Here is a 15,677-nt window from a genome sequence, read left to right on the forward strand (position 1 = left end):
CAGAGAATTACTGAGAGTTTAACACTCTCACTCTTCCTTCATGGCATCTCTGTCTCCTTCTCTCTTCACAGAATGCTAACCTATCTTATTTTTTTCTCCCTAAAACATCAGGAGTCTTTAGCAAACCGACAGACAGACATACATGCAGTCTGGTGGCCATGCAGCCGTCTGACAGTCAGACACTAACTGGAAAGCTGTTTGGCGACATGATTAACATCATGTTATGCTGCGCTGAACCGCAATCAGAGGTCACACAGCTGGGCGCATCTAAGCAGACTGTTTTGTTTGCATTTGTATCATTACATGTTTGTCCGATGTTCTGCGGTTGCCCCAACAAAAGGTGGAGACAGTGCAAACAAGCCACTTGGTTTGGATCTTCCAGCAAGACAATAACCCTAAGCACACATCAAAATCCACAAAGAAATTAATTGGCCACAAAATCAATATTTTGTAATGAAACCCATTGAAAACTAGTGGTTTGAATTCAAGAGGGCAGTCCATAAGCGCAGACAAAGGTTATTAAAGATCCAAATGAATTATGTATGGAGAAATGGTCTAATATCCCTCCTAATGTGTTCTCCAACTCATAAAAGGCTCAGTGCCGTTATCCTCGCAAGGTGAGGAATTGAAAGGTATTGAAAACAGGGGTGTCAATAATTTTGACACCTAACTTTTTGATAAAAAATATTTTACTTGTTAGACAAAATATATATATTTTTAAGAGCAATTGTATTAGTATAAAATAATATAATAAAAAAATGTAGCATACAATATAGCTCAGTATTTGAATTATTTATTTTATACAGTAATTTTTTAAATCTTTATCAAGGGGGTCAATAATTTAGAACCTGACTGTATATGCACATACCGTAATGTAGTTTTGGTTAGGTGTTTTTTTATACTCAAGAGGTAGCCCATACTGTACTAGAAGACAAGACATAGAGAGATATGACAGGCAGAAAACACACTAGCCCAGGGTTAAAGGTTAGCGTTGGAGAGTCGCTGAGCCATTAGCTGTGTGTCAGCTATGGTCTTCCAGTGTTGTACCTGGGCCTGTGCTCCGTTGATCATCAGGTAGTAGAGCTTGCTGAGGATGCTCTGCTGCAGCTGATCCCAGGAGATGGAGCGGTCCTCCCTCATCAGGAACGGAGGTCCAAACCTGAGGAGCAGATGGGAACACATGATGACCATTCAGTCAGAAGAGATAGGATCTTAGACAGTTATCAATGGGATACCTGAAGTGAACTGATCAAAAAACGTAATTTCATTGATGGGCATGTCTGTGGTCAACTAACATTTCATTGACCCAAATGACTGTTTAATCAATGTACAGTGAGTGAAGGAGTAGAGTAGAGTACACATCCTACATTCACTTCTCACACTGTCATATAGGCAGAACCACACTAGCCCTGCTTAGGTTGCTGGTTTCTTACTAGTCTTCAGGCCCCCTTCACCTATTGTCACGGATGACGCTCCACCTATATAATCACCATTATACCAGAGCTCTCATTACAGTGTATCTATATGAGACACACAGAGATAATTATACATTATAACAACAGCACAGGTATGGCCCTGCATCAGAGCTGGATCACATGATGCCTTCATTAAACGGCACCTCAGATTGAGGCCATGTCTCTGTCATAAACTCCTCATCTTTAACTGGGAGAGGCTGAGGCTTACACACATAATTGAGAGATAACACCACGGTGAGGATTCGTCACAGGGTTAATCAAGTTTAATCTCAATGATCTATCAAATTAAGATTAAATGTTTTCCTCAGTGTACGTCGATCTGGCAGGTAACACGACCCAGAGCTGAATATTTTGTGAATATTTCGCAAATATTTCTCTGGCCTTCACTACAAAATTTTGCTTGATTAGGTCTATGTGAAAGTGCACTCATCTGAGTCTTAAAGTAAAATATTGATTCTGTTTTAATTCAATACTCATCATAGTTTCATGAAGGGTTGTCCCATTAACTCATGGAAACCATGTAGATACTCAAGGTACATTAAGTTATCGCAAACACTGTTCAACATTGTTACCATTAATGTCATTGTCCTCCATTCAACATACTGTACTTTCCACCAATTGTTGTGTAATTGCAGACCCACATTCCATGGTCACTATGAGCAACAGCTGAAACAACCAGGAAATAAAGAGAGACAGCACAAAAAAAGCCTTCATTTTCTGTGCTTTGAGGTGTTTGTTCCTTTATTTCCAGGACTTGGTATGCTGTTCAGATCATCGGCCCATAGGCTTGTCAAGCCATCTCTCTATGGCAGGCCCTGGTACACAGTACTACCCCTCTCTCTTCACCTGAGAATGATGCAAGATTGGAAGTATGTTAAATTGGCTTACAGACGTGTCCATGTTCATCCCACAATAATCCCCACACAGTCTGTGGTGCCTCCAAGGCACCGTTTTAGCAGTAGCCTTGTAAAGTCTTGAGCTACTACAGCAGTCTTGTGAGTTGTCTCTGAAGCACCGTTGTGCTTTATTTTTCTTAGTGTACACAGAGAAGACAGCAAGGAACAGATTGTCCACTGGGCTGCTGGTGGGCATCACTCAGACTGATGGATTTAAGATGTGAGTGTTGATCGTCAGATGATCGCTCTGATAGTTTTGTGTGGGATCATCCATCTAGAACAAAGGCAGCTGTGAGGACTAGTGCATGGCCAAGCCTGCCAACGTCATAACCAAGGCAGCAGAATGGAGTGTAGCTGGGGTAGTGGTGCGATAACAATCCAAAGACATACTACAGAAATACACAGAATTAGCTCCATTGAGACAGACTTTTTCAGAGGACAATTTCACAAATATTTTCTGAAGAAATGAATCGTCATGATAACTAACCCCTGACTAACTAAGAGTATCCCACACAGCTTTAAGAGGGTGCATAAAGTATAAAGACTACACAGGTCAAAATGGAATGATTTGGGTTCATCTCAGGGCAAGAACCTAAAACAGACCCCAACCAGCTAGCACATAATGTTCTGAGAACGATATGTTTCTTAAGAGCATGGTGAGAGCCAGGATGTTCTTTGGTTATTTTGTATACAACCTTCTGTCACGCCCTGACCTTAGAGAGCATTTTTATTTCTCTATTTGGTTAGGTCGGGGTGTGATTAGGGTGGGCATTCTAGTGTTTCTATTTCTTTGTTGGCCGGGTATGGTTCCCAATCAGAGGCAGCTGTCTATCGTTGTCTCTGATTGGGGATCATACTTAGTCAGCCTTTTTCCACCTTTAGTTTGTGGGATCTTGTTTTTGTTTAGTGCCTGTGAGCATTCCAGTCGTTAGGTCTCGTTAGCTGTTTATTGTTTTTGTTGGTGAGTTTCATTTAAATAAACATGTGGAACTCTATGCACGCTGCGCCTTGGTCCGCTCATTTCAACGAACGTGACAGAAGATCCTACCACCAAAGGACCAAGCGGCGTGGCCAGGAGAAGCAGGGATCCTGGGCCCGGGAGAAAAGGGAGTGGAGGACATCATGGACATGGGAGGAGGTTATGGCAGGGGACAAGACCCTGCCATGGAAGCAGGCGGAGGCAGCGAAGGAGGATCAACGACGACTCTGGTGTTCGCAACCACGACGCAGGCACGAGAGGCAGCCCCCAAGGAGGCACACAGGGTGGTTGGCGGAGCCAGGTTTCAGACCAGAGCCAACTCCCTGCACTCGCTTTAAGGAGCGTGTGACCGTTCAGGCACCATGTTATGCGGTGATACGCACTGTGTCTCCAGTGTGCATTCACAGCCTGGTGCGCTCGGTGCCAGCTCCCCGCACGTGCCGGCTCAGCGCTCCTGGTCTCCAGTACGCCTCCTCGGACCAGGATATCCTGCGCTGGCTCTATGCACTGTGTTTCCAGTGCGCCTTCACAGCCCAGTGCGTCCTGTGCCAGCGCCCCGCACTTGCCGGGCTAAAGTGAGCATCCAGCCAGGACGGGTTGTGCCAGCTCTACGCTCCAGACCTCCAGTGCGCCCCCACGGCCCAGTATATAATGTGCCAGCTCCACGCACCCGGCCTCCAGTGCGTCTCTCCAGCCTGGTACGCCCTGTGGCTGCTCCACGCACCCGGCTTCCAGTGCCTCTCTCCAGCCTGGTACGCCCTGTGCCTGCTCCACGCACCAGGCCTCCAGTGCGCCTCCGTAGTCCGGGATCCCCCTGTGAGGGTTCCCAGTCCGGAGCCTCCAGCGACGATCTACGGTCCGGAGTCTCCGGCGACGATCCACGGTCCGGAGCCTCCGGCGACGATCCACGGTCCGGTTCCACGGAAGCGGAGGGATCAGCGAGCGGAGCGGGGTCTACGTCCCGAACCGGAGCCACCACCGAGGCTAGATGCCCACCCGGACCCTCCCCCATAGAGTCAGGTTTTGCGGCCGGAGTCCGCACCTTTGGGGGGGGTACTGTCATGCCCTTACCTTAGAGAGCCTTTTTATTTCTCTATTTGGTTAGGTCGGGATGTGATTAGGGTGGGCATTCTAGTTTTTCTATTTCTTTGTTGGCCGGGTATGGTTCCCAATCAGACTATCGTTGTCTCTGATTGGGGATCATACTTAGGCAGACTTTTTCCACCTTTAGTTTGTGGGATCTTGTTTGTGTGTAGTTGCGTTCTGCACTGCATGTAGCTTCACGTTCGGTTGTAGTTTATTGTTTTTTTCGTGTTCATCAAATAAAATGATGTACGCTTACCACGCTGCACCTTAGTCTGATTCTTCCGTCAACGAACGTGACACCTTCCCACAACTTTCTGGGAACGGTACAGGATTGTTGCTTGGCTTTGGAACATTCTCAGCACATTTAAGGAACCTGACAAAATCTTATTTTCTTGGTATTTCTTGGTATTTCATTACTTAAACAGAAAGTTTCCTAAAACTTCAAACATGTTAACATTTCATTTCAATTTTGGTAATGTTCTACTGTAGGAACATTGTCCAACTGGTTTGACATTGGGAATATTCTCAAATAGTTCAGAGAACGTTAAAAAACAAAGTACTTCAGCATAATGTTTCACCATGGTTCTATCTAAAGTCATGTTCTCTAATTGTTCCAAGAATGTTAAGAAACAATGTTCTTCTGTGGGAATTGCAGTACTTTAGCATAACGTTTCCTTCAGGTTTCATCATGGTTCTATTTAAAGTCATGTTCTCATTTTTCAGAGGGAGGGTTACGAAAACTTTCCATAAAAACCACAAGAAGACTTTAGTAACATTCAGAGAACTTTCTAAGAACGTTATTTAAAAACATATACATTCTGTTCTCAGCATTAACAAAACTCTATCCTCTATCTTGTTAAGTATGTTCAGGTCCATTGGCCGCGCCCACTAATTGGCCTGATCATAATGAGTGCTTGTTTCATATGAAATGGGGTATGTTTGAATAGACTAAAATTAAAAGCTTTTATTTTGTATGCGTAAAAAAACATGGCATGTTAGCTCAATCCTGGTGGCGCAGTGGACTAATTCCATGGAAAGAGAAAAGAAGATTATATACTGAACAAAAATATAAACGCAACATGTAAAGTGTTGGTCCCATGTTTCATGAGCTGAAATAAAAATCACAGAATTTTTGCATACGGACAAAAAGCTTATTTCTCTCAAATTTTGTGAACACGTTTATTTACATCCCTGTTAGTGAACATTTCTCCTTTTCTAAAATAATCCATTCACCTGACAGGTGTGGCATATCAAGAAGCTGATTAAACAGCATGATCATTACACAGCTGCACCTTGTGCTGGGGACAATTAAAGGCCACTCTAAAATGCGCAATTGTGTCACACAACACAATGCCACAGATATCTCAAGCTTTGAGGGAGTGTGAAATTGGCATGCTGACTGCAGGAATGTCCACCAGAGTTGTTGCCAGAGAATTGAATGTTAATTTCTCTACCATAAGCCACCTCCAACGTCATTTTAGAGAATTTGACAGTATGTCCAACCAGCCTCACAACCACAGACCACGTGTAACCACGTGTAACCACGCCACCACCTGTGGTATTGTCTGAGAACAGCAACCCGGACAGCTGATGAAACTGAGGAGTATTTCTGAAAGTTTGAAAGGAAGTTATTCAAAAACCTCAAAATAACATATAATTTCTGTTCTCAGAGCATTAATAAAACCTCTCAGGAAAACTTTCAAGGAACCAGAGTAAAACATTCTCAGAACCTCCCTGCAACCTAAAAATAAACGTTCCCAGAACAGGCGAAATGTTCCCTTCTGTTCTCAGAACGTTGAAAAAACATTCCTTTTTACCAGTCACAAAACGTATGGCTTTGTTCCCACAACCGTTGTGAAACCAAAAACATACGTTCACTAACCCACAACTTCCAAGGAACCACATTTTCTAGCTGTGCAGTCTTTGGAATAAATTGCAAAAATAATGCAGAGCTCATATCTCTTAATAATAATTTCACGCATATGGCAGAGTCAGATTTATTTTCATCTGTCAGACCAAAACAAATGAGAAAGTTATTTGATCCAAAAAACATCTGACACTTGTGATAAGATTATCCAATGGAGACTATGAAATGTGTCAGAATTCCCACTGATCCGCATCGCATCTCTCTCCTCAACAGGCAGTTTGTCTGCATGGAAATAAGACTCAGCATCAATATGGGTCACATTATGATTTGTTTGTCCTGTTCCACACTGTGCATAATGATGGGATCACTAGGAAAGAAACATCTAAGCAAATGCAAAATACATAAAATCAATATGGGTGAGGTGGCTTGCTACAAACAGGACTGGATGTCAGACTATAACTAGCAGTCTGGCTTTGAACGTTCTCAGCTAGGAACTCACATCTAAAGCATGCCGTGTCCAGAGATGATACAGATTAGACAGCAAGCTCTTAGCTCTTTTACTAGGTTATATGTAATTGTTTTAAGAAGGTCATACCAAGGATAATTTAGCTATTTGATTTAGAATTTTATTTGGTCTTACTGCTATTAGCACATACAAACGCTTTGAATAACAGATTCCCTACTTGGAACAACAGATAGTGCCCCAAAAAATTCCAAAGGAAGTTTGTTCAGAAATGTCTGCCCTACATATTTGATAGGTATTTAACCCCTTATTTTGGTACTAAACAGTCTCCATATATACTGTAATTCCATATTTTTTTTCCAACTGGTACCGGGAGACCTTCAGACCACTCTTGTTGTGGGAAACTGACACGTACGTGAGAGTCTCAGCTTTTGAAAGAGGGGTCATATTAGTGTGTAGACCACCAAATTGCTCGGACGCTACAGACAGAAGTTGGCAAATCGGCTGTACTGTCTTCAGATGACTTCCAAGACACGTGTAGGGGTCGTAGAGCAAAGCGGACAACACCATCGTGTTCGTGAAAGTTTCATGCTTTATTCGGACTCTACAGATGATTTTGTGAGAAGACCGATTTTCGCTCTAGATCTGTTACCTTTCACTGCAGATGCAGAAGTGCGACACCAGCGGATGCAGTGGATTGAGACGTATCCAATGCAAAATGACTGATATCTCTAGTTTAAACTCATTTTTTATTATACTAATTAGATTAATCAAGAAGGTCTTGGAGTTGACGGTTAAACAAAGCAATGACACTGAAATGGAAATTTCACACTGTGCTGGTTAGAGGAATGTACCTGCAAAACCTATTTCCTGTAGGACAATAAGAGAAAGACAAAGAGTGCAATCCACATGTCATTTTCTCTGCACACAAATATCTTCATCCTTCACCTGATGAGACAGAGACACGTCTGAGCCCACTTGGGCACACACTAGTTGAATCAACATTGTTTCAAGGTAATTTTTCAACGTGTTGTGACGTGGAATAAACATGAAAATACATTGGATTTAAAAAAAGTAATCAACCAGTACTGTTTTCATCTCATTTCAACCAGCGTTAAACATTGAAATTAGGGTAAGACTTTAACTTAAATACATTGACTTAACTTGACTAACAGGTGCTTACATCAATCTAAATTCAACATAATCAGCAGAACTATGTATACGTTAAAATTGCGTTGAAACTTCTAGTTTTTTTCTTCCTATATTGAAATTATGTTGAATTTTAGATTTTATTAGACATATTTTATTTTGTTTCAATATCAGTGAGATCAAGTCCACCATCCAGATGCCTACCTCTATGTACCCTGCTAAGCTTGGGAAACAAGCTGTGTGTGTTTCAGCTGAGCTATCATGTCAACACATTTAGACATTGATCAGCTTCCATACTCCTTTGTGTAGACTACCTAAATAACATAAATTACATAACAATAAATAACATGGATTACCACTGATAACACTGCTACTCCTACTGCTCTCTCCTCGTCTGCCCACGTGTTCTCGCACACCCCGAGAGCTTCTGGTCAGCGGGGTGGTGGCACTGGGATCCTCATCTCTCCCAAGTGGACATTCTCTCTTTCTCCCCTGACCCATCTGTCTATCGCCTCCTTTGAATTCCATGCTGTCACAGTTACCAGCCCTTTCAAGCTTAACATCCTTATCATTTATCGCCCTCCAGGTTCCCTTGGAGAGTTCATCAATGAGCTTGACGCCCTGATAAGTTCCTTTCCTGAGGATGGCTCACCTCTCACAGTTCTGGGTGACTTTAACCTCCCCACGTCTACCTTTGACTCATTCCTCTCTGCCTCCTTCTTTCCACTCCTCTCCTCTTTTGACCTCACCCTCTCACCTTCCCCCCCTACTCACAAGGCAGGCAATACGCTTGACCTCATCTTTACTAGATGCTGTTCTTCCACTAATCTCATTGCAACTCCCCTCCAAGTCTCCGACCACTACCTTGTATCCTTTTCCCTCTCGCTCTCATCCAACACTTCCCACACTGCCCCTACTCGGATGGTATCGCGCCGTCCCAACCTTCGCTCTCTCTCCCCCGCTACTCTCTCCTCTTCCATCCTATCATCTCTTCCCTCTGCTCAAACCTTCTCCAACCTATCTCCTGATTCTGCCTCCTCAACCCTCCTCTCCTCCCTTTCTGCATCCTTTGACTCTCTATGTCCCCTATCCTCCAGGCCGGCTCGGTCCTCCCCTCCTGCTCCGTGGCTCGACGACTCATTGCGAGCTCACAGAACAGGGCTCCAGGCAGCCGAGCGGAAATGGAGGAAAACTCGCCTCCCTGCGGACCTGGCATCCTTTCACTCCCTCCTCTCTACATTCTCCTCTTCTGTCTCTGCTGCTAAAGCCAATTTCTACCACTCTAAATTCCAAGCATCTGCCTCTAACCCTAGGAAGCTCTTTGCCACCTTCTCCTCCCTCCTGAATCCTCCTCCCCCTCCTCCCCCTCCTCCCTCTCTGCTGATGACTTCGTCAACCATTTTGAAAAGAAGGTCGACGACATCCGATCCTCGTTTGCTAAGTCAAGCGACACCGCTGGTTCTGCTCACACTGCCCTACCCTGTGCTTTGACCTCTTTCTCCCCTCTCTCTCCAGATGAAATCTCGCGTCTTGTGACGGCCGGCCGCCCAACAACCTGCCCGCTTGACCCTATCCCCTCCTCTCTTCTCCAGACCATTTCCGGAGACCTTCTCCCTTACCTCACCTCGCTCATCAACTCATCCTTGACCGCTGGCTACGTCCCTTCCGTCTTCAAGAGAGCGAGAGTTGCACCCCTTCTGAAAAAACCTACACTCGATCCCTCCGATGTCAACAACTACAGACCAGTATCCCTTCTTTCTTTTCTCTCCAAAACTCTTGAACGTGCCGTCCTTGGCCAGCTCTCCTGCTATCTCTCTCAGAATGACCTTCTTGATCCAAATCAGTCAGGTTTCAAGACTAGTCATTCAACTGAGACTGCTCTTCTCTGTGTCACGGAGGCGCTCCGCACTGCTAAAGCTAACTCTCTCTCCTCTGCTCTCATCCTTCTAGACCTATCGGCTGCCTTTGATACTGTGAACCATCAGATCCTCCTCTCCACCCTCTCCGAGCTGGGCATCTCCGGCGCGGCCCACGCTTGGATTGCGTCCTACCTGACAGGTCGCTCCTACCAGGTGGCGTGGCGAGAATCTGTCTCCGCACCACGTGCTCTCACCACTGGTGTCCCCCAGGGCTCTGTTCTAGGCCCTCTCCTATTCTCGCTATACACCAAGTCACTTGGCTCTGTCATATCCTCACATGGTCTCTCCTATCATTGCTATGCAGACGACACACAATTAATCTTCTCCTTTCCCCCCTCTGATAACCAGGTGGTGAATCGCATCTCTGCATGTCTGGCAGACATATCAGTGTGGATGACGGATCACCACCTCAAGCTGAACCTCGGCAAGACGGAGCTGCTCTTCCTCCCGGGGAAGGACTGCCCGTTCCATGATCATCATCATCATCATCATGATGATGGATTACTGCAACTCGCTGTTGGCTGGGCTCCCTGCCTGTGCCATTAAACCCCTACAACTCATCCAGAACGCCGCAGCCCGTCTGGTGTTCAACTTTCCTAAGTTCTCTCACGTCACCCCGCTCCTCCGCTCTCTCCACTGGCTTCCAGTTGAAGCTCGCATCCGCTACAAGACCATGGTGCTTGCCTACGGAGCTGTGAGGGGAACGGCACCTCCGTACCTTCAGGCTCTGATCAGGCCCTACACCCAAACAAGGGCACTGCGTTCATCCACCTCTGGCCTGCTCGCCTCCCTACCTCTGAGGAAGTACAGTTCCCGCTCAGCCCAGTCAAAACTGTTCGCTGCTCTGGCACCCCAATGGTGGAACAAACTCCCTCACGACGCCAGGTCAGCGGAGTCAATCACCACCTTCCGGAGACACCTGAAACCCCACCTCTTTAAGGAATACCTAGGATAGGATAAAGTAATCCTTCTAACCCCCCCCCCTTAAAAGAGTTAGATGCACTATTGTAAAGTGGTTGTTCCACTGGATATCATAAGGTGAATGCACCAATTTGTAAGTCGCTCTGGATAAGAGCGTCTGCTAAATGACTTAAATGTAAATGTAATAACATTAGCCCTGTGAATAGGATTCCAAATTCATGATAATAATAAAACACTTTTACCTTTGGATATTGTTTTGTATATGAAGGATTTAAAAAAAAAATGTTATTAAAATGTTGGATTCACGTCTCCATCTCAATCAAAATTCTATGTTGAAGAATATGACTAAGTCAGCCCACATATACAAGTAAGAGTCAATGTTCAGGCACGAATTGTTGAACTGTGGCTTCACATTTTATTTCAATATACCTCTTTATTTAGGTCGATAACATGACGTTGAAACAATGACGTTGATTCAAACATACCATTTTACTATCAACATTGAAACAAGGTCAAATAAAATATGTCTAATCAAACATGAAAGTCAACATAATTTCAACCACCCAAGTGTACAAAACATTAGGAACACCTTCCCAATATTGAGTTGCACATCCTTTTGTCTCCAGAACAGCCTCAATTCGTCAGAGCATAGACTCTACAAGGTGTAGAAAGCGTTCCACGGGGATGCTGGCCCATGTTGACTTCAATGCTTCCCACAGTTGGATGGACCATTCTTGATACAAACGGGAAACTGTTTAGCGTGAAAAACCCAGCAGCATTGAAGTTCTTGAATCACTCAAACCAGTACACCTGGCACCTACTACCATACCCCGTTCAAAGACAATAAAATATTTTGTCTTGCCACATACACAATCCATGTCTCAATTGTCTCAAGGCTTAAAAATCCTTCTTTAACCTGTCTCCTCCCCTTCATTTACACTGATTGAATTTGATTTAACAGGTTACATCAATAAGGGATCATAGCTTTCACCTGGATTCACCTGGTCAGTCTATAGCCCTATTTGCACGGGACTAGTATTACTATAGAATGTCGGTTATGTAATAATTACCCCAGCATGTCCCTTTTTCTAGTGGACGATTCTGACCGGATTAGTTTTACCAAACTGCCCCTGTAATACTTTTTTTCCTCATTCACAATTGACCATTATGACAGAAGCCTGGAGGCTCTTCTAGGCATGTCTTAGGGTAGCCTAATATTGGCCTAATGAATGGCCTTCAGTTCAGAGAAAGTCAAAATAATAATGCATACGTATTTGGCAATTTATCAATTAATTTGCACAATATCGTCCACTTCATCTTTTAAAAGAGAAGTATTGGCGCTAGGAAAGTTGATATATGAAAAAACAGATCATTCATCTGTAGGTTACGTGTATAGCACATTGTTTTAAGCATCAATTTGTTCCCATGTTCTTACCCAAAATGGCTGCAACACCTGCTAAATGGGTGCAGCACATGCTAAACACGATTAGCACGGGATAAGTATTATCAGAGGACCTTGGAGTTTGCCGAAAAACAGTAGGTTTTTAGGGCAGGGATAATAACCTTCCTGCCAAGTAAAAATTACTGACATGGCAGATTCGGACGGGACTAAAATTACAGAAGTGGTGATTTGTGCTTGTGCACATAATTACATTACCTGAGCTCCTCCAGTAAAACGTATCCCGTCGAATAGGGCTTTAGTCATGGAAAGAGCAGGGGTTCCTAATGTTTTGTACACTCCGTCGTTATTGAATATGGGATCATTTATTTTACGTTTCTATGTGGAATTAATGCAATTTAAAAGTATACATAGTTCTGATGATTATTTTGAAATTAGATCAATGTAACAACCTATTTAAAGGAAAAATCCACCCAAAACCATTCATTCTTTCAATTTACAGTGTTAATTAACACTATGTGAGAATAATATTTTTTTGTGAACGAATGTTTCATTTTGGCGTTATAATAAGGTTGGCAACAAAATGGAAAATCGTTGTGGAAATCGGTTGCAGCTCAAATCGACTACAAAATCCACATTCAATGCTCTCTTTATGGGCTGGCTGGCTAGCAAGCAAGCAAACATAGCTACACACAATAATACCAAAGACAATATTAGCATGTGAAGTAGCTTTTAGGCTAAAATTGCCTAAAAAAACGGCGCTATCAATTTAGGAGTCTACAATCTCAGCATGATCAACCTGTAGATCGACGTGCCTCAGAGAGCGGAATCTGACATTCTCAACTGCAGATATACTTTTGAGGAGATGGGAAACGTTGCCCATGCTATGTCTACGGTACAGGCTGGTGCATTCTGGGCGATTCTGGGACAAGGACCGCTGTCCTTCAAGGAGTGAATGGGAGTCTATTGGGCGCTAGCTCAAAAACCAACACTAGCACTAATTTCGTCAAAAAGAAGTACAACATTTCATATATTTTCCGAGATGTGAGATAATTAACTTGCTACCTGTAATAACGTATAGCTTTGGAATCGTGACATTACGTACTTTAGATGAAAATAGGCACGTTTCTCGACATATACACTGACTCTGAGAAGGGATTGCGTGACGATTATCTTAGCAACCGTGTGACACAGCATGACAACGTGGGGCGTAATACGTTCCTTCATTCATTGGATTCCTATCTCCTTTCTTTCATATCTCTGGCAACGGCACCATGTAATGCACCCTGGATAAAAGAGGCAGACAAATAGGAAAAAAGGACCCTCTGTTAAATAAAACATTTCTCGAGGTAGGAATATTGCAAAAATATAACCAATGGCTCATTTAAGAGAAGACATCATCCCGTGTTATGACATCGGCCAGTATTGAAATCTAACATGTACGATAGATGTTTTCACAATCTAAAAGTCCTATTCCAGTGTAGTGAGAGTGACTTTACCACAGTGCTATGTCATACCGGACAGATTTCTGCCTGCTTGAAAGCCAATAACTCAGATAAACATGAAAACATGAAAGGACCCAGGGAATTGATAGAACATCCCTCAGGGATGCACAAAAACAATATAACATTCAAAATGGGGGAACCTTTCCTTTAAATTGAAGTTTTAAACACGTTTTTATGTTTACAACACTGGTTGAAATTAGATGAAAACAGTACTGGTTGATTACTTTTTTCAAATCCAATGTATTTTCCAAGTTGATTCCACATCACAATACGTTGACAAATTACGTTGAAACAACGTTGATTGGTTGTGAAGTTTCACATCTGACACCAGTGTGTGCCCAGTGGGAGGGTTAATTAGCAATGTTGAAGCATGGGAGAATGCTGAGAGACACTAAGCCTTCTGGATGGGATTGGATTTCTCATGGCCGACTCTGTGAGGTCTCCTGAGCGAGTATTGATCCCTCCACTGCTGTCGGGCTGGATGTCTGATGGATTATGCCATCGTGTCAGATCGTGTCAAACTTCACAACCATTCAGTTGGAGACTCGCCTCTCAATTAGATTGACAAGAAACTCTCAGAAACTGTGACTCATTGACTGTGGCTCATTCAACTGTCACATGAGATAGTAGAGGCCTTTCTGTGCTGCATATTTCCCCATCGACATAAAGTCGTGAGGTCTTTTCCTGCTGGCCCAAAGTCGAATGAAAAGTCTATATGTAGAAATTACTCATGACCTTATGTTGTAACTGTAACTTTCTCTTTCACTTCTGAGTGACAGTATGAAGAGGTGAACAACACCAACCGCCCCTTAGATCCCAGAGTGTGTTTGAAACAGTCACCTAACCTGACAGCCTGCTGGGCATTCCAGGCGGCGTTGCACACCAGCAACAGGATCTTCACCGGCACACCATGGTTCAGGAACTCTGATGACAAAGTTCCGGATGGAGGTAACCTTTGACCTTCGGGCCCGGAGGAGTATGGCGAGGACGGCAGGCTGTGGTGGTACCCTGCAGGAGAGGAGGAAAGAGGGAGGAGACAAGAGGGGGGGGGGGGGGGGGGGGAGTGAAGGAAAGTTAAATATAAGACTTGGCGAGACATTCTATTTGGGGAGGAAGGGAGAACAGATGGAGCGGGCGCTGCAGACTCTCCCAGCAGGAGGTCTTATCTGATGCAGCTTTTCACTCCTGGTGGGTGCCAGCACTTCTCACCAGCTAACTTCTCTTCCCTCACACTGTGGAGTGTGACTGAGCAAAAGCCTGCTGAAATTACAGCACTCACAGATGTGACATTAGCAGATGCTGTGTTACCAACCTACTAACCTCATCCCCACGCACAGCGCATATAAGCCTGGGATATCAACCACTCAAAGTTGGCTTTAGTGAGTGACCATAGAATTATATGCTAGTGATTCTATGGCAAAGTATTTGTCATCATTTCATTTTAGCGAATCACATGTGCTTGTGGTGTGGTGTGTTTGTGTTGCTCTGTGCTTATGGTGTACTAGCGTACGGGGGAGGGTTAGGGGGAAGATGTTGTGGGAGATGATTGGTTGGTAGATTAGGTAGATTAAGCCAATGCCTTGTGCCGGGAGTTTCTCCCAGCTCTATGTTTTGGCCAAGTTTGACGCACTGGTCCACCAGACTCTACTCACATTTGTGCGGGAATGTCTGGGAACGAGATTACCAACCTACAGACAATGCCAACCCATCAGGCGGCACTGGCTCCCAAAAATACTTGGTGATAAATCACATGGTAAATAGGTCTGTAGACAGAAACGAGCAGCTATTGATTGGCCCGGCGACAGTGTTCTCCCAAAACCACAGCTTTGTATTAAACACCGCTGTTTACACCCATCCAGTTCACAATTAATCATCGCCAACGGTGAATGTCACGCTTGAAGGCCCCAAAGCCGCCAAGATCCTGAGTGTGCAAATATCCCACCATTCAATCCAGCCACACCACAGATCTAATACCAGGATATAGGAGAGTGAAGGAATGCATGGAAACAAAGACCTAT

General features: G+C 44.1%; 1 protein-coding gene across 1 annotated transcript in view; it reads right to left on the minus strand.

Annotated features, from left to right (window-relative positions):
* LOC139575990 (ubiquitin carboxyl-terminal hydrolase 43-like) overlaps positions 1 to 15,677 on the minus strand; it is a 94,156-nt gene that overhangs the window by 23,678 nt on the left and 54,801 nt on the right. Inside the window, exons 7-8 of the mRNA XM_071401541.1 lie at positions 14,505 to 14,667; positions 1,048 to 1,159 (exon numbers count right to left, since the gene is read on the minus strand). Of these exons, the coding sequence (XP_071257642.1) occupies positions 1,048 to 1,159; positions 14,505 to 14,667 (275 nt within the window). The remainder of the gene's footprint in view (positions 1 to 1,047; positions 1,160 to 14,504; positions 14,668 to 15,677) is intronic.

Source organism: Salvelinus alpinus, chromosome 1 (assembly GCF_045679555.1).
Source record: "Salvelinus alpinus chromosome 1, SLU_Salpinus.1, whole genome shotgun sequence".
Lineage (NCBI taxonomy): Eukaryota > Metazoa > Chordata > Actinopteri > Salmoniformes > Salmonidae > Salvelinus > Salvelinus alpinus.